This window comes from Dichotomopilus funicola (assembly GCF_033296635.1).
Source record: "Dichotomopilus funicola strain CBS 141.50 unplaced genomic scaffold C8A04scaffold_37, whole genome shotgun sequence".
Lineage (NCBI taxonomy): Eukaryota > Fungi > Ascomycota > Sordariomycetes > Sordariales > Chaetomiaceae > Dichotomopilus > Dichotomopilus funicola.
This window is the reverse complement of record NW_026944058.1, coordinates 34,746-52,067: the sequence shown is the minus strand read 5'-3', so window position 1 is coordinate 52,067 and position 17,322 is coordinate 34,746. Positions and strand designations below refer to the sequence as shown.

At 56.8% G+C, this 17,322-nt stretch overlaps 6 protein-coding genes across 6 annotated transcripts; 2 read left to right on the top strand and 4 right to left on the bottom strand.

Annotated features, from left to right (window-relative positions):
• Positions 1 to 572: 572 nt before the first annotated feature.
• On the bottom strand, positions 573 to 2,272 carry C8A04DRAFT_12695 (serine hydroxymethyltransferase; the record flags this gene model as incomplete). Its single annotated transcript, XM_062777424.1, has 4 exons — positions 573 to 1,563; positions 1,651 to 2,015; positions 2,101 to 2,136; positions 2,216 to 2,272. The coding sequence occupies 4 exons, from the start codon at positions 2,270 to 2,272 to the stop codon at positions 573 to 575; spliced, it is 1,449 nt and encodes a 482-aa protein (XP_062636399.1).
• Positions 2,273 to 3,849: 1,577 nt separating this feature from the next.
• Positions 3,850 to 6,923, top strand: C8A04DRAFT_37753 (uncharacterized protein; the record flags this gene model as incomplete). The annotated part of the gene is made up of 3 exons (XM_062783998.1): positions 3,850 to 4,079; positions 4,220 to 6,438; positions 6,508 to 6,923. The coding sequence occupies 3 exons, from the start codon at positions 3,850 to 3,852 to the stop codon at positions 6,921 to 6,923; spliced, it is 2,865 nt and encodes a 954-aa protein (XP_062636398.1).
• A 1,306-nt stretch (positions 6,924 to 8,229) lies between these two features.
• On the bottom strand, positions 8,230 to 9,615 carry C8A04DRAFT_37752 (uncharacterized protein; the record flags this gene model as incomplete). The annotated part of the gene is made up of 1 exon (XM_062783997.1): positions 8,230 to 9,615. The coding sequence occupies one exon, from the start codon at positions 9,613 to 9,615 to the stop codon at positions 8,230 to 8,232; it is 1,386 nt and encodes a 461-aa protein (XP_062636397.1).
• Positions 9,616 to 9,987: 372 nt separating this feature from the next.
• C8A04DRAFT_29250 (RINT1-like protein) lies at positions 9,988 to 12,402 on the top strand (the record flags this gene model as incomplete). The annotated part of the gene is made up of 2 exons (XM_062780945.1): positions 9,988 to 11,907; positions 11,971 to 12,402. The coding sequence occupies 2 exons, from the start codon at positions 9,988 to 9,990 to the stop codon at positions 12,400 to 12,402; spliced, it is 2,352 nt and encodes a 783-aa protein (XP_062636396.1).
• A 393-nt stretch (positions 12,403 to 12,795) lies between these two features.
• On the bottom strand, positions 12,796 to 13,831 carry C8A04DRAFT_29249 (mitochondrial carrier domain-containing protein; the record flags this gene model as incomplete). The annotated part of the gene is made up of 2 exons (XM_062780944.1): positions 12,796 to 13,622; positions 13,714 to 13,831. The coding sequence occupies 2 exons, from the start codon at positions 13,829 to 13,831 to the stop codon at positions 12,796 to 12,798; spliced, it is 945 nt and encodes a 314-aa protein (XP_062636395.1).
• Positions 13,832 to 14,551: 720 nt separating this feature from the next.
• Positions 14,552 to 17,317, bottom strand: C8A04DRAFT_12725 (Sec34-like family-domain-containing protein; the record flags this gene model as incomplete). Its single annotated transcript, XM_062777437.1, has 5 exons — positions 14,552 to 15,283; positions 15,349 to 16,281; positions 16,337 to 16,694; positions 16,735 to 17,111; positions 17,201 to 17,317. The coding sequence occupies 5 exons, from the start codon at positions 17,315 to 17,317 to the stop codon at positions 14,552 to 14,554; spliced, it is 2,517 nt and encodes an 838-aa protein (XP_062636394.1).
• Between the last annotated feature and the right edge of the window lie 5 nt (positions 17,318 to 17,322).

Genomic DNA, 17,322 nt, shown 5'->3' with positions numbered 1-17,322 from the left:
ATACCTACTTATATATATATATACATGCACGTGCGGTAGCTGCGGCTTCTCCCGAGCCTTTCTCATCCTCCGTCTTGGTCCGGGCCCAGTCTTTAGCTCTCTCCTGTGTTTCAGTTTCGTCAATTTGTGGGAAACCGGGTGATCTTGACATGCTACGTTCACATCGGATGCGTCTCAAATTGGGTATAACCAAGGCGCGTTGAAGCAGCTCGTATATCATTAAACTCCAGACCCAGGTATAAAGACCAGACTCCTCCCCTCCGGCACCGAAATTGGTAAGTTGATGACCACAACACCCATGATGCAAACGCCTGATGAATGACTTGCAAGATGAGTGATTTTCCGATTCCCGTTTTGTTTCCCGTGCACCCTATGATTCGTTGAGATCGCCATCCCGTATGATCCGCCTTCCGTTCTAAATGCAAACCCTAAAATGACAAGAAGGTAGGATGGGAAAACTAAGCCCGTCTCCTGTTCGTTGTGGTTGTTGAACACGAGGGCGGCATCGCACAGGGCGCGCCGCCCTCTAAATTACGCCCTGATATGGCGGTTGCTAATTTCTGCGCGGGAACTTAGGCGTTGGCCTCCTTCCTCCAGCCCTCAACGGGGAGGGGGAAAGTGATGGACCAGTCCGCGATCTCCTTCCTCAGCTCGTTGATACGAGCCACCTCACCGCCGGCAACCTTGGCACGGAAATCCTTGAGCTTGTTGGCCTCCTTGGGCAGGGCGCCCTGGATCTCCTTGCAGAGCTTGATGCTCTCGACGATGTAGTTGGCGACGCGCTCAAAGTCGGCCTCGCCGAAGCCACGGCTAGTCATGGCCGGGGTACCAATGCGCAGACCTCCGGGTGTGAGAGCGCTCTTGTCGCCAGGGACGGCGTTCTTGTTGCAGGCAATGTTGATCTGCTCGAGGACGGCCTCGACACGAGCGCCGTCCAGCTGCAGGGGGCGGAGGTCGATAAGCACCATGTGGGAATCCGTACCGTCGGAGACGAGCTTGAGGCCAAGCTCCTTGAATTTATTCTCAAGGGCCTTGGCGTTGGAGACCACCTTCTGCTGGTATTCCTTGAATTCGGGGCTGGCGGCCTGCTTGAGAGCGACGGCAAGCGCCGTGATGGTGTGGTTGTGGGGGCCACCCTGGTGGCCGGGGAACACCGAGAAGTTGATCTTGTCCTCCAAGTCGTAGAGGGTCTCCTTTCCGCTCTTGGCATCAACGGAGCGGACGCCCTTGCGGAAGAAGATCATGGCACCACGGGGGCCACGGAGAGACTTGTGGGTAGTGGTAGTGACCACATCAGCGTAGTCAAAGGGGGAGGGAATGACGCCGGAAGCGACCAGGCCAGAGATGTGGGCAATGTCGACGACCAGGTAGGCGCCAACGGAGTCGGCAATCTTGCGCATGCGCTTATAGTCGATCAGGCGGCAGTAAGCAGAGGTACCAGCGACCAAAATCTTGGGGCGGTAGAGCTGGGCATTCTTCTCGAGGGTGTCATAGTCAATGATACCGGTCTCGAGGTCAACGCGGTAGGGCATGGTCTCAAAGTAGGTCGAGACGGCGGAGATCCTGGAGGTAATGGTTGTCAGCACGGAAACTTACTAGGATAACCCATCTCGTGTGTGGTTAGCATTGCGTTGTGGACATGTTGCTTACTTCCTCTGGGGTGTCTGGTAACCGTGGCTAAGATGGCCACCGTGGGGGAGATCCAGACCCATCAGCCTACCATGGGGAGGCATAATGGCCTGGTAGACCTGGAGGTTGGCAGGGCTGCCACTCAGGCACTGGACGTTGACACCCCACTTGTCGCCGTCGACATGGAAGGCCGCAAGGGCGCGCTTCTGGCAGAGAAGCTCAATCTGGTCAATGTGCTGGTTGCCGCCGTAGTAACGAGCGCCGGGGTAGCCCTCGGAGTACTTGTTGGACATGGGCGAGCCAAGGGCATCAAAGACAGCACGGGAAGTGACATTTTCGGAGGCGATCAGGATGATGGACTCGCGTTGACGCTGGATCTCGTGTTTCTGAAGGGGGGTTTAGCTGATACCCCGCGTGCAGCAACGCATTGCCATTTGTGGGAGGCCAATTGCTTACCATGATCTCCGCAACCTCCGGGTCGGAGCTGAGGAGGGAGTTCTCAAGCATCTACAAGCGGTGAGTCAGCCCACCGGTTCATCCAAGATCGGGTCGAGAGGAGACGGGAGGAAGAAGCTGGGTAACAAACCTCCTTGTGCGACTCAGTGAGCGCGTAGGTCGCGCCTGGGGCGTTGGGGGCAGCCATTGTGATCTAGATTAGAGGGGGTTGATGATGGGTGGCGGGAAGAGGCGAATGGAGGAGAAAGTTTTGGAGGAACGGAAGAAGTTCGTGAGGCAAGGAGAGATATGGGCTGGGGGAGCTGTTTTGTGGGGGGGCCGACATGGAGGGGCATCGGAGCAGACAAGAAAAATTCAGGACCCCGCAGCCGGAGTCACCCACCACTTTGCGGAGCTGACTAGCGATATGGGGAGGAGAACCGGGGGGGCAGCTCGTGGTTAAGCCGGGTTTTGCTCATAACGGGGATAATCATGCGTCTAAGCTACTTGAGGTACCAGCGATCTCGGGGCGCGATGGTTGTTTGGTCCAGGGTGGTCATAATCCACCGAAAATCCCCGACAACTCACGACTGGTTGGAGTTAGAATGGAGGCTTGATAACGGTTGATTATTCTCTGTAATCGGCTCAATACCCCGATATGTAGAGATGCTTAGACTGCACTTCCTGCATGCCGGATCCCAAGGTCGGAGGAGACGACAAACGACCCCGTTGACAAACCCATCATCCACATGCTCTACAAGGAGGCTCAAGGCTTACCTATCCCCTGCATCTAAGTACACGTAATGAAGTAAAAATGGGTGGGGGCCATCAAGGTGTACATAGTAGTATTGCAAGGGTTATTTTATCATGCCAGCGGTACGAATAGCCCCCTCTCTCTCAGATTTCCTTCACTGCATTCTTCTTGTTGCCTTGTTGGCCCTTCTGTTCGACCCACCTGAGTCTTGTTTGCCTCAAACCAGAGTTCGAAGACTGTGTCCAGCCCCGCGCCCCTTGCAGAAGCGCCCTTGCAGCAGGTTGCGGCTGTGCGAGGCGCGGACAGAGAAAGGAGGGAAGGGAAAGAGAAGAGCAACGTCTCCAATTTGGTTTATCGAGCCTACAGACCTTGATGACTGTGTGTATCAACTCTTCGAAATGATTCTCAGAGGAGAAGGTATAGTGGCTTTGGCGCTGATGGGGTGTGGGGGGCGCGAGTGTTAGTTAACTCGGGTCCTGCGTCGGGCAGTCAGTTGGATGTTAACACTCAAGGCATCACTCAGAGCGATCCAATGTCACGTGGAGGGATCCCACGGCGCAGGGGCCCACATGTTTCCCAAAACGTCGCTAGCGCGGGCCCGTTCTCGCGCTGGCTTTTTGGACCAACTTCAGAACCGCAGCCCCGACTTCCCTCCTCTGCATACTGAAGCGTGCTATTCTATGGAGAAATGGCCATCGGCTGCCGCAGAACTAGTTGATCCACGGCCGGAATCGAACCTGGAAATTGTCTCTGCATCGCATGCACCCGAATTGCACGTCTTTTTTTGCCCCTTCGTGCCGGTCCACCGACGACAAAACTTTTAAGCCCTGCAAGCGACCTGGACGGTCCCACGCACCAAGCACCAAGTTCGCAGCAGACGCGAATCGCGACGAGACCCGGCTGAACCACAGCGACCACTCCAAAAAAAAAAGAGAGCCATCCCACCTCGCGCCTCCAGGGGTCAAAAATCCTCAACAGCTGCCATCCCGCAACTTGCCTTCCGCGGGCATTGCGCCTCCCGCCCGTCAACCATGGCTTCACCTGCAGTTATCGCGCCCCAGGTCAATGGCGTCGCACCATTGTCGCGTCCCGACTCGCCCGCTTCCTCAATCAATTCCTCCACGAAGCGAAAACGCGAATCCAGCGACGACGATGCGGCCGACCCCAACCGTGCCGAGCCAACCAAGCCATCCGCTAATGGCCTGCACTCGTCACAGCATTGCAAATCGCTCGTCCGCGACTTTTTTGATGTTTTACAGAGGTAATGCGCCGCATCCATCGTGAACCCCTCAACGCCATCGACATTGGACCTTGTTGCCAACGATTATCCCCTTCCATCCCATCCACCTCCATTTGCAGTCGGGATGTTAACATTGTCTACTCCAGCGACGATGGTCTCAGCTCATCGCTCTTCAAACGCCCTCTCACCGACACGGTTTCCGATGGCGAACCCTCTCCGAAAAGAGCGAAATCGGAAGATGGCAAGCTCATCACTATCGCCGAGAAGGTGACAGACGGCACGTACGAGACACTCGACGACTTCGTTGCCGACGTTGTCCAAGTGGCGAATGCACAGGTCAACGAGCTCGAGACGGCCACGCCGAGCGATGCAAACACCCTTGCCAAGACGATTGCGCTTCGGACCAAGGCATTGGAGCTGTACAGACAGGAGCTGGCATATCCCAACGCACCACCAACGTTCAGCGGGAAACCGGCCCCTAACCAGCCCCAGACGCAGAACACAGGAAATCTAGCTCTTACCGCTATCGGCACAGCGCCCACTGCGCGGCCTCTTTTCACCAGCCTGCAACGCAACCCAGCCAAGTCCTTTGCTGGGGCGCCTCTGCCGCGGGGTCTCACAGTCACCAGGATCCTATCCGACCTGCCCGCCTCGGGCGAAAAGAGCGGGCGAACGCCCACCCTAGGCGAGCTCTTCCCTTCGCCCCGGAATCTGCCCCCGCTTCAGCCGCCAAAGGCACCTAAAACGGCCACGAAAAGCAATGTCTTGACCTTTTACCACCCAGAGCTGGCCGAGAAGTCCAAATACCGGTCCGGCACCTACTTCTCGTCAACTATCTCGACTGGTCACTGGTTGGATTATAGCAATGCCACGCCGACCGCGCACGCCAAAACGAAGCGACGAGAGCGGGCGCAGAGCCTGGCAGGCATCAAGCCATCCACAACCGAACTAGAGATGTCCGAGATGGAGGCGCTTTTCCGCGGCGCCTTTTCTACCTTTGCCCCCTGTAGGGACGACTCGGGTGCTATTGTGCCCTCGGGCCAAGTGAGTCGCATATGGTGGCAGCGTGTCGGCCGGCGCAACTTTTCGAGAATTGTCGAGGCGGAAGAGCCGGCGGAGGGACCTGAAGCGGTTCCAGCGACCGATGAAACACTCGAGGTGGAGATCGACGAAGACACCGTCAAGGCTGCGATTGACAACTGGGACGAAACAGCGATTGACCCAAGCTTGGACTATGCATTGGGTAAAAAGTCAGACCATGAGAAGGAGGTAGATGACCTTCTCGAGGAAGTATCCGATCTCATCGAAACCCTCGCGTCCTACCAGCGCAACCGCAATCTCACCTTGCCCACAAGCCAAGACCGCTATTCGGCCGACCCAGTCAATGGTGACATGCTCCGGAACGGGCATCTTTCGCACCAGCCAAGTGAGGAGGAAGCGTCAACCTACGACGCGCTCAAGGCTCAGCTGGCACTCATCATCCAGACCCTGCCTCCCTACGCCGTGGCCCGTCTCAACTCGGACAAGCTTGAGGAGTTGGCTGTGAGCACCAGGATCGAGATCCGCTCCGATGAGTACCGCGGGGTAATGGAAGAAGACGAGCCGGCGCGGCTGGCCCGGTTCGCTGCGCAGGCCGCGACATCGAACCAGCAGCGCCAGGCGCAGAGGGCGCCGAGCGTGTCAGGACAATACGCCAACCACCAGTACCAGCAGCAGTTTACACCCTCGGCCCGTCCCGTTGGGAATGCACCGCATTTCCCGCAAACACCTGTCCGCCAGGCCCAGAATATGTATCCGCGCGGCCCCTCCAGCGTTCCCATTCCACAGCCGCACCAACAAGTGCAGCCTCGACCGGCCCCTGGAACACAATTCCGGCCAATGTACGCGCCCCAGCTGGCCAAGGCACAAGGGCCGTACGGACATGCCAACATGCAACCGCAGTTTGCTGGCACGCCGACGCAACCACGGATGCAGCAACACCAGCACCCCAACTACAATATGGCGCAGGGTAATGCCCCCAACCACCGTTTCGCGCCCGGTTTCCCGGGAGGGGGTTTCCCACCACACCAGCAAATCCAACCGCATCCCCAACACGGACAACCCTCGCCACACCCACAACAGTCCCCTCACCCACCACCCATGCCGCACCCTCAGCAACCACCGTATTCACCATACACCAACGGCGGGCCGATGCCACGGACCATTTCCCCGCAAATCCCACAAAATCACCAATACAGCCAGTCCCCAACACCTCCACAGCAACACCAACAGATCTCTCGTCCACCGCCGCCCTACGGAAGCCCTGGACCGGGCATACCCCCAAATGCCGTCCCACGGCAGTACCAGACTGGCTCGCCAGGACCTGGCATGATGCAAGGCGGTCCCGGTATTGGTCCTGGTGGGGGCGGCCCAGTCAGTGGACCAGGTGGTGGAGGAGGAGGAGCGGTAGAAGGAGGCCCTCCCGGCCCGGGAGGCAATCGAACACCGTCCAACCTTACGGGTTTTGCCACGGTCATGCCCGAAGGACAACAGCGGCAGTTGATGGAGCAGGCCCGGGCCCGGGCTGACGCCGAACAGCGCGCCAGCGGCCATATGGGCAAGGTCACGCAGGGCGAAGTGGTCGGGCTCGCAGGGATCGGGCTGGCGGGCCACATGGACGTGCACAAGGTCGCTGCTGCTAAGATGCAGCAGCAACAACAGCAGCAACAGCAGCAGCACCACCAGCAGATGGGCAACAACCACGTTGTTAATAACAACAGTGTATCGCCGAGCCCGAATGTTGCACCTGTTCAACCGGGCGGTGGAGGTGGTATGGTTGTTAACGGTGCCACGCCTGGCTCCGCCAGTCCGGCACCCCCTCAATGAGGGCAATGAGTCTATCCTGCTCTCCTTGTGAAAGCGAAACGAAGGGAATGAAGGGAAAGATGGACGAGTCCCAAAGTTGATGCGACGGACTGTGCGTATGCATATGTTTGTGTGCGTCTGAGAGGCATCGGCAGCTTTAAGGGATGGAAGATTGGACGGACAAATGGATATGTTGTCGATTCGGATGAGGCAACAAGGCAATGGGGATGAGACGGGCTCCAAAGAGCATGATTCGGGTGCTTTTTTTTCTCGTTCTTTTTCTAACACTTTTTTTCTGTTTTTTGTGTGATGTAGTTGGTTTGGCTGAGTGTGCCAAATTATTGTTATTACTAGGTGGCCGACACCCGGGTACTTCATCTTACCCACCCGTGCTCGCCGCCACGGAAAAGAAGGGGGTTCAAAAGATGTGTGTGGGGATATCCGGTGGGGGGTTGGGCTGGGCATGGGGGAAGACGGGCTGCTGATCAAAGGGGTAGTGGATTCGCCACTAACTACCTTATGTTTTACGTGTTGTGTATTTTTAATTTGTTGGGGAGGGGGGTCCGGGGGCGTGGATTGATTACAACGGGGAAGAAGACAGGAGACAGTCACGCAGAGCGTCGTAGTAGGGAAGGTTGTAGTAAGACCGCACTGGTCGGAAGAATAGTTATGTTTACCTCTTCATGCTCATTCTTTGTGTTCGTTCGATTTGGAGACCCTTGATTTTGTTAAACGCGGCGTAATCTGTAATATTCAGCGCGTTATTTCACATTCTGAAGTTATCAAGCTGTTAAAACACCTTACGGAGAGTTCGGCCAAAGTTCAGGTTCTTATATTAAAGGGAAACAGACTGTTCTACAGGGGGTAGGTGGCCGAGCTAGTAGGCTAACGAGGAAGGTTCTAGGCTGGTTGATGGACTCTGGCCGGCTACAGGAGTATAGGCTAGCTAGAAAGCTAGAGATAGAGCCTGCAGGCGAGCGCTAGTTTGTCTGGAGGCCGGTAGAGGGCCTCCTTTTCTTTTGTAACGGATGGGTACAGGATTTAGTAGCTTCAGAGGGTAGGCGGAGGTTTTTACCCGGCCGGACTAGCGAACAGCTAGGATGGTACGGTTTCCTTTGTATTTAGCAGTAGAGGGACCGGCACGCCCTAACGGGCATAGCGGTGTAGGAAATAATAATAATAATAATATATTAAAGGGAAAAAAAAAAGCATTTTATTCGCGTGTGTCATCGACGCAGTCTTAGCTGCCTGAGTATGCATTGAGCTGGGTATCATTTCCTTTTATGTTATTATACACAAGGCATTCACCAAATTGTTTCGCCGTCACCTAATCCGATCCATCCCGTGTCTTTTGTTTACTTTGTTGTCCCTGCCGACTCCCCATTTCAGCCCGCAGCGCCCTCAACTCGTCGAGCAGCTCGGTATGAAAGTGGTCGTAACGCTCAATGTACAAACGGCGCAGCTCAAAGACGACCTCGATGGCAATGAGAACGATGATGATCCATTCGAGACGGGTACTGTGCGCTTCGCTAGACAGCTTCTCGCTGATGTCAAGCACACCCTGGGCGACGGTCACGACCTCCTGGGCGTACGTCATCTTGTCATTAAGGGTCTTGATGCGCACGCCGACGTCGAGGGCCTTGCCGATCTTGGCGTAGTAGGTCTCGAGCTTCTCCTCGGTGTCCCAGAAGATGTCGGGCAGTGCGTCGGTTAAGTCATTGTAGTGATTCAGCTGGCTGCGCAGGTTGAGCAGTTCGCCGGCCTTTTGCAAAATCATGCCCCGCGAGAGCGGGGCGCTCAGGCCTTGCGACAAGCGGTCGGGGATATTCCGGGTGCTTTCGAGGTAGCGAGTTAGTGAGCTTTCAAGCACGGCTAGCTTGGTGCTGCGGGCTAGGCCCGAGGAGAAGGCGATCTTGGCGAGGGTGGTTTCGAGCCGGTCGCCGGCCACGACCTCACGGCGTGTGCCGAGCACCACGACATCGCCAGTGACACGGCTCTCTTCCTGCTCCGGGTCGACCAGAAACTCGAGATCCTCCTCCTCCTTCTGCTCGATAAAGGGTGTCTCGGCGGCCGGGAGCAGATGTTTTGTGGCCAGGCTGTTGACGATATCAGGCGGAAGCCCCCAGGTAACAACGGTGCCTGAGGGGAACACAAAGATATCGCCAGTGTTGAAGCCCCGAGCGTGCACAACCTCATGGGACTCGAACCCGTTGCCGTCGGGATCGATTAAGAAACCGTGATGTTTCAGGATGTCCTCCACTCGATCCATGTCAAAGGTCTCGGCCACACACACGGCGCTGACAGTGGAACTACCCTCGGCGCCGGGGACTGACTCGGCGGCCGGCGGCGGTTTCTTGGCCGGTACGCCTTTCTGAGCGACGATGGCAACGCGGTGCAGCGAGTTTTTGAGCGGGGGCTTGCGCTTCTTGTTGGTGGGGGTGGCCGGCTTCGTCGGGGGGTTGTCGTCGGTGGATTTCCCCGCCTTGGGCTCGCGAGCCGGCGGGTCACTGCTGTTCTGTTGCAAGAGCACATTGGAAGTAAAGAAGTTCCTGCGGCGTGGGATATCGGCGGGAGGCATGGGATGAACGTGCCGTGGGTTGAGCAAAGGCCGGCAAGCGGGGGAGAAGAGCATCGTCCTCAAATTCATACTACAACTCGTGATGCCGCGGGCACTGGACGCCCCCAGCCCCAAATTTGGCAGCAGATGCCTCATGTTGGCGCCATTGAAGTGTGGGTTGACTCGGGAGCCAATTGGGGTTGTGATGTTCGGAGAGGAAAAGAAAAGGGACGAGATTGTGGAGATTTACACGACTTGGTGGAGGTGCTGTTTGGGGAGGGAAAAAGATGGCTTGGCCGGCCCGGCAGGCAGTGCGTCATGTGGGGGTCTTGAACAACGCGTAACTTACAGCGTATGTAGATTACGCTCCGGTTCTCCCACGTATTACATCCTGGTTTATTTCAAGACCCACCTTGGCAGCTTTGAGCTTGGGATGAAAGTCCCACATCACATGGAACTGGCCAGCTTCCACTCCTGCTTCCACGAAACTGGGGACATTGTAGTATTCTCCTTGTTGCCTACCCCGCCATGGACGACATTCGTGTGGAAGACTACCTCGACGACAAACTGCAGTCGACGACCGACTTCGACGACCTAGAAACACTTCTCAGCAGTGTCGAGCTCCAGCGCAGCCAGCTGCAAGCCCAACTCGACGATGCCACGCGCGAGCTCGACGAGGCGCGCAAGTCGTCCACAGACCGCAGCGTCGCCCTGTTAGACCAGATCGATGAGTTCCAGTCGCTTCAGAAGAGCATAGATGTGCGGTTACAGATCATCGCCGAGTCTGATGCACCCGACGATGCGATTCGCCGCCTCGAGCCACCCATGAAGCAACTACACAAAGTCGACCTCGCCTACCGCTACCTACTGCTGCTCCAAGACGTCGAGAGCCTGCGTCAAGCCGCCCACTCACATCTGCCTCAAGACCCCAAGGCCGCCCTGACACCATACACGAAGCTGAAACAGATGTCGGTGCGCCTGAAGGAGCTCCAGGAGCAGGCGGACGGGGCGGCGGTGCATCTGGTTACCCATGTCGAGAACACGACCGAGAAGCTTTGGGGGGAGATGAAAAAGATAATGTGGGACGAGCTGGAGGCGCTGCTGGCCCGACGTGGGTGGCCCAACGTTGATCCGGACTCTGAGGTCGATGAAGAGTGGCTCCAATGCTTCGAGAAGCTCGTCGACCTGCAGGTTCCCGAGGTTGTGTACTCTTCATCAGGCACCGTAACCCTCCTACCGCTCGACGTCATGGCCCAAATCTTCATCAAGGAATTCCGCTTCCACTTTCTCAGCAACAAGCCTACGAGCAGCCCGCAAGCCCTCACAGCTCATTGTTTCCCGTGGTTCCTTACCTTGGTCGAAAAATGGGAGGATTTTCTGCGGGATAACTTTGGTTCTGTTCTCGCTTCCCGGTTTGGCGACACCGACGTGGCGCATAAGATGGTGTACATAGACCCCGTCTGCGCCTTCATGTCCTCGATGTTACCCGTCATGAGGGAGAAGATCACGGCCACAATTGCTGAGACGGCTGGAGACACCGTTTTCCTTAGCAGCCTCCTGACGCAGCTTATGACCTTTGATGAGCGGCTGAAATCTGGTTTCACGTACGATGGCGGGAACGCAGAAGAAGAAGGGTGGGGTGGGCTCACCTCCGAGGTGCTCGGCCAACACTTCCGGGCCTGGCTCGAGGCCGAAAAGAAGTTCGCACTAGAGCGTTATCAGACGATCATGTCCGCGCCAGACGCGAGGAAGATCGACTACGATTTCGCCACCACGGGCAAAACGAAGCCCACGTTTGCGGCCGTCCGGGTTACTGACCTGCTTCGGTCTGTCACGACGCAGTACGAACGGGTCTGGCGGTTCTCCCACAAGCTGCGCTTTCTCATTGACATCCAGCTCACGATCCTGGACGAATACCATGACCACCTGCGGGGCACATTGGAGGCCTACCTGAGCATCACCTCGACAGTGGGTAGAGCGTTCGGCGTTAGCAAGGAGCAGCTGGCTGCGCTCGAGGGCACCGGCGCGTTGGAAACCCTTTGCAAAGTGTATGGCAGCGCAGACCACATCGTGAATACGCTACGGGACTGGAGTAATGACGAGTTCTTTGTCGCGCTGTGGGAGCAGCTCCAGTCGCGAGCCAAGGGCACGGGCAGCGAGAACCAAGACAACCTAGCCGGCGGAATGAGCTACGACCATGTGCGGGATAAGACCTCGGCAGCGGTGGGCAAGGAGGACGACGGTGGGGGTGTACTATTTGACGAAACCATCTCGGCGTACAGCCAGCGACGGAAGCGCGCCGAGGAGTTTCTGCCTGAGGCCTTAGTCGAGTCGCACCGGAAGGCGTTTAAGGCGTATCTTCACCGGCCGCAATGGAGCACCATCGCCGATGAGTCCACGCCAGCAAGCGATCTGGCCGTCACGGCGGAGCTGGACGAGCCATTACGAGTACGTGTGACCTTCTCCCCATTCCTTGATTTCTCCTAGTCCATGATTAACTAGTGGCACCAGATCCTCAAACGCGACTTCGACTTTCTCCAACGCGCGCTGGGCACAGCCGTGTTCCGCCGTGTCTGGCGGGAAGCGCTCGAGACACTCAACAACACCCTATGGGCTGACGTGCTGATGAGCCACCGGTTCACTGCCACAGGCGCCGCTCAGTTCCGTCGTGACGTACACGCGATCTTGGCGCTCATCGAGCGGTACATCCCCGACGGCTCCGGCGCGTTGGGCAGCCTGAGCGAGGCGCTCGGGTTGTTGAACCTCCCTGTGGCTGTCGACGGGCAGGACGAGGGCGCCGGGATCTCACTGAAGCGAGCCACGGACAGGGTATTTACCGACAACACGGAGGCGAAGAAGGTTCTCGAGGAATTAGAGATCGACTCATTGACGGCGGCCAATGCCCGGCAAATATTGCAGCGGAGGGTGGAGAATGCAGAATAACAGGCTGCGAGGTTTGGACAGCTGTTGGGTATATCGAATGTACATATTGATCATCTGTCTATGTATAAAACCTGCCACGTTCTCCATATAGCAGGACCCTTCTCTAAATGGTATCTCCTGTCAATATTCCTTTGGATGTCCACCCTATCATCAAGCCATCCTGGGCGGGTGGTTTCGTCAATCCCTTCTCGCCCGTCCCAAATCCTGTGCCGGTTGAGCAGGCTAATCGTTGTGACCCCGTTGAAGGGCTTTTCTCTCTCCTCCCGTTGTGCAGGGGGGGTGATCAGAACTGGCTGCCCCCCGATGTGAAGTTCATACGCTTCTGCGTTCAGCTATTTCCCACCCTCACCAATACGATAGGCGGCCGTCATACTCCTCCTAACCTCCTCCATCTCAGTTGATAGCCCGCATAGTCATTTCGACCACCGCAAACGTGCCGGCGCTGACGGGCATAGCCCTCAACAGAGTTGGCCCGATGCCCTTCCAAAAGCCGCGAGCGCCTTCAGCGCGCCAAGTCTGGGCAAAGCAGTCGCGCATGGTCTTGTACCGCTGGTCGGCGCCAAACCCATCCGTCTGCATCTTGCTCTTGATCACATCGAGCGGGTAGCTCCCCAACCACAGTGCCTCACCAGCCAGGCCGCCGTAGAACGCCACCTTCCAGCTGGCAATCTCCTTGCGGTCTACCCCGTTGCGCGCTGCATCCGCATTCATGAGCCACTCAAATGCCAGGAACCACATGCCGTATGCCTGTGCCTCGCGCAGCAGCGTCACGGCCTCGCCGCGGTACAATCCGCGCGCCACGCCGCCCCCGATTGTTGGTGAGCACAGCTTGCGCACGCAGTCTAACGGCCCGTTGTACAGCTTCGCAGCGCCGTGAGGTTGGGTCTGCAGGCGGATACGCACGTGCTCGATCGGCCCGGAGAGAAACGAGTTGGCCAGTCCCGCGAAAGCGCCCGCAGCATAGTACTCGCCGTAACTGAGCTGTTGTGGTGTTGAGCCAGCGGTGGCGGAAGACTTGCGCTGCTCGAGATAGCGGCGCGCGGCATGGAACGCCCCGAACTGAATGGACACACATGCGCCGATACCCAGTAGTGGCGTCAGTGTGCCTTTGTAGAAGGCGAGCGCACCTTCATTGCGGTAGATGGACGTGGCGGCAGCGACGGCGGAAGGGTAGGCTTGGGAAGTTTGCAGACGGACTTTCACGATGTCGAAGGGTTGCCCTGGTGCGTGGAGAAGTCGCCTCTAGTTAGTTGCCTAGGCATCGGACTGAAGTTCGCTAACTAAGGGGAGCAGGGAAGACGGCAAACTAACCGATCAATACTTGGGCAATGCCGCCTGCGGCGCCCGAAAACAAGTCCTTTGCCGTCTGAAGACCTGAGGACGAGCCGGAGCCCTCGTGGGCGTCTATGTCGGCGGGTGCGTTTGCCATTCTAAGTATGGGCGGGCGGCAGTTAGGCTGGATGGTGCCGATATGGTTTATCTCTACCCTCGAAAAAAGAGAACCCAGGGCTTGTCGGCCTTGATGCGTAATCCAAGGGGAAAGCAAATGGGCTTGATAAGTATGCTGATCGCAAACAGCCGGGAAACCGCTGGTTCACGCTCTCAACAGTGCCGCCACTTTAGACGTAGTTTACGACTTAGTGAGACCGGCTGGTATCAACGTAGTTACTGCGGTCGTGCCGTTGTGCTGTCTATCTAGCATGTGTGAGCGCCGAATGTCGGCTCTCGCGGTGCTGGGGTTTATTAAAATAATCCTCACACTGGATCGCGAGGCCTGGCGGGGCTGCAGGGTTCTTGGGGACGTTTCAGGGGTCCTTGGAACGCCGAGTCGGTTGCGTGCTTTTCGGTAGTCGGATAGCTGCATATTCCATTATCCGGGTCGGAACTCGGAGCTTGGCAAGTTAAGAATGACCCGGTGGGAGATAGAAACTAATACCCACCTGGTGAACGGTTCTTGAGCCAGTTGCCCCGTTTGCGTTGAGGTCCCGTAATGTAGACTTCGATCCCGTCTACTAGATATCCGCGTTCCATTAAACGAGTTGTAGCGATGCTTGCAGATTTTCCAATCTCACCGGGCTATTCGAGCATGTTCTCATTGTGTGGCTAACCAACGCATTTGAGCTGAGAAGGTTTGGGAAGTATTCATCCGCTATACCCTTGTCACATAGCTCTTCTTCTCGCCCGACACCTGAACCTGCGCATGCGCCTCGATCTGGATCGCCTCTTTCAGCTTGGCCACCACCTCGGGCTGCCCGCCAAACGCTTGTTCCAGGATCTCGTCCAACTCTCTTTCCACCTTGCCCACATTCTTACCACCAAGTTTGTGATTGTTGTTGTTCGTGGTACTATGCCCCACCCCGCGTGCGCCGTTCAACACGCCGGCCCACCTCCGCGTAAAACCTACGATGCTCTGCCGCAGCAATCCGTCCAATTGCTCACTCGCATCATCCGTCACCGGTGGCGCCGCAAATCCAATCTTGGGTGTTCCGCCAGCGCCAGCGCCTCCCCCGTAGCCTGGTGTGGGTGTGCTGGCGCCACTCCTCAACGTCCACAAAGACGAACCAGGAATATAAGTGCTGAGGTTTCCAAAGCTGCTTAGTAGGCCGCCGATCAGGTTCTGTGCGGGCCGGAGAGTGTCCCATATCTGCGCAAAGTGTTCCTGACTTAATCCCCCGCTGTCACCGCCGCGGACGTCACCGATCTCGAGCGTCATGAGTTGATTCTTGAGGATGAGTAGGTTTTTGATCATAAACAGATCCGGATCTGTGTTAATCTTGGAGGAGTTGGCGCCGACGGCGGCGGTCTTGAGGCGGCCTTCAGCGCGCTGAAGGCAGGCAATGGACTCTTTGAGAATCCTGAAAATTACGGGGCTACTACACTGCTAATGGGGTGTTAGAACCTTATCGCAAGACCAGCCATGTTGCGGGGGGCTAGGTAACAACTTACAAATCGCTCTTTAGGCATGGATTGGTCAAAAATAACCATCAACTCCAGCGCGCGCTTCACTGGGGGGAACGCGCTGGACGCGATATCTCCGTTAGCCACGGGCTCGATCTTGAGAGCGTCCACCGGGACCACGGCCTTTGTTATGGACTTGGTAATTTCGGCCTCAAAAAACCCGTCGGCAAAGGCCCACAAATGCTCAGCGAGCAGCCGGGCGGCTAACTCTCGGCAACGGCCCACAAACAAAGTTTCCTCTTCATCGTACTCGGGGAGCAGGTACTCATTAGTTATCCAGCCGACAAGGTGGCAGACCGTCTGCAGATCGCTGCCTTGAAGGGCTGACTGCAGGCTTGCGGCAATGGGCGCGACGTTTGCTCCCGTTAAGACGGTGCGCTGCGACTTGAGCACGGCAAAGGCAGATTGCGCTTCGGTCGAGTAGCGGGCGTCAATGAAGAATATGCTTTGGAAAAGGCTAGCTTCGCTGTCGGAGCGCTCGAAGCACTGTTTTACAAAGTTCCGTGCTGCACTCTCGGGTGATTCCTTCGCGGCGGTCCGAAAGACGTCGAGATCGTGCTGGGTCATAGGCTTGAGATCTCGTTCTCGGGCAGCCCAGTACGAGTGGAACAGGTTGTTTGCGGTATTTGCGTAGATGTCGGCGTTCGGTTTTGAGGAAGGATACCCATCGTGTTCGTATGCGCTCTGCACCACCAGTTGGACGTTAGGAACGAGCGAGTATGATTCGAGAACCATTTCCTCAAAACGGCCGTAAGCGAGGGCGTGGCGAGCAGGCTCGGACTGGGTTCCTGCGATCTGCCGGGCTATCTCGGCCGACACCTTGTTGAGATGATTGACGAAGCCCACTTCGAGAAGATGTAAGGCCTTGGTTAAGAGTGCTTGGTAGCGTGCCAAGTACGACTCGGCATCTCGATACGTCGACTATAATGTTTATCAGCCCACAGCCCAGGGACATTATCAAGCTGTAACCCCCTACTTTCCTTGTTAGACTTACATTCTTAGTCATAAACTCTATGCAGGAGTCCAAAGTTGACAAGATTTCGGCAAAGTTGCCTCCTTCCACGAGCCTCCCTGCACCGGGCGCATTGAGTCGGCGGGTAGCCGAATCGAGGTATGTGTAGTACTGGAGATCCATCCCGACGGATTCAGCCAAGGTTTCAAAGTGCGTCTTCTCCGTCAGCAGGCCGTCGCATTGAGCTTTGAACGAGCTGGTCTGGTTATCAACGGCGCGGAACGACGAGCAAAGCGATTCGAGGACCTTGAGCGCCTGATCGGCATCGTCGATGAGGGCATCGAGATGCCGTTCCGTCATCAGAAGCTCGTCGTGGTAAAGACTTGTTGGCCAAGCTGCGTTAGCGAGGAACTGCGCGCGACAGAGGCAGGACACGGCCAATGGGGCAATGGTTGACGAACAAATATTCTTGCTGGCTAGCCCGCAGCAGCTCCCCCCCTAGTGTACTGCCGTCACCGCCATCGCCTGAATCATTTCCTGGTTCAACTTCGGCATCCAAACTCGCGGTTACCGACTCCGCCAACGCCAACGCTTGCCAACTCCGACGGCTTCGCCTCGTTTGCCTCCTACGTTCCCGTTGCGGCTGGTACGCGGATAGCTGTTTCGTTACAATTTCGTAAAAGTCTGAGTAAGACTTGGCTCGCCGTGAAAGGGTCGGCTCTGGTGGATCGTGGGCATCTTCCTGAACTTCGAGAAGCGCGGGGAGGTTTTCTGGGGTCTCGCCGTCGCTAGTTGGCTTCTATGCACAGACAGGAGAAGTATCTGTTAGCATCTTGCACCAGGCGAGTGACGCTGTGGCGGTTTGGGGGAGCAGGAGAGGAAACTTACATTCGGTTGCTGCAAGAGCGACTGCTTCCGTCGATGGCCGGTACTCGGGGCTCCCACGGCCGGTTGACGTTGTTGCTGGATCTCAGGCACAAAGCTGTACCAGGAGTCCTCGTACATTTTGC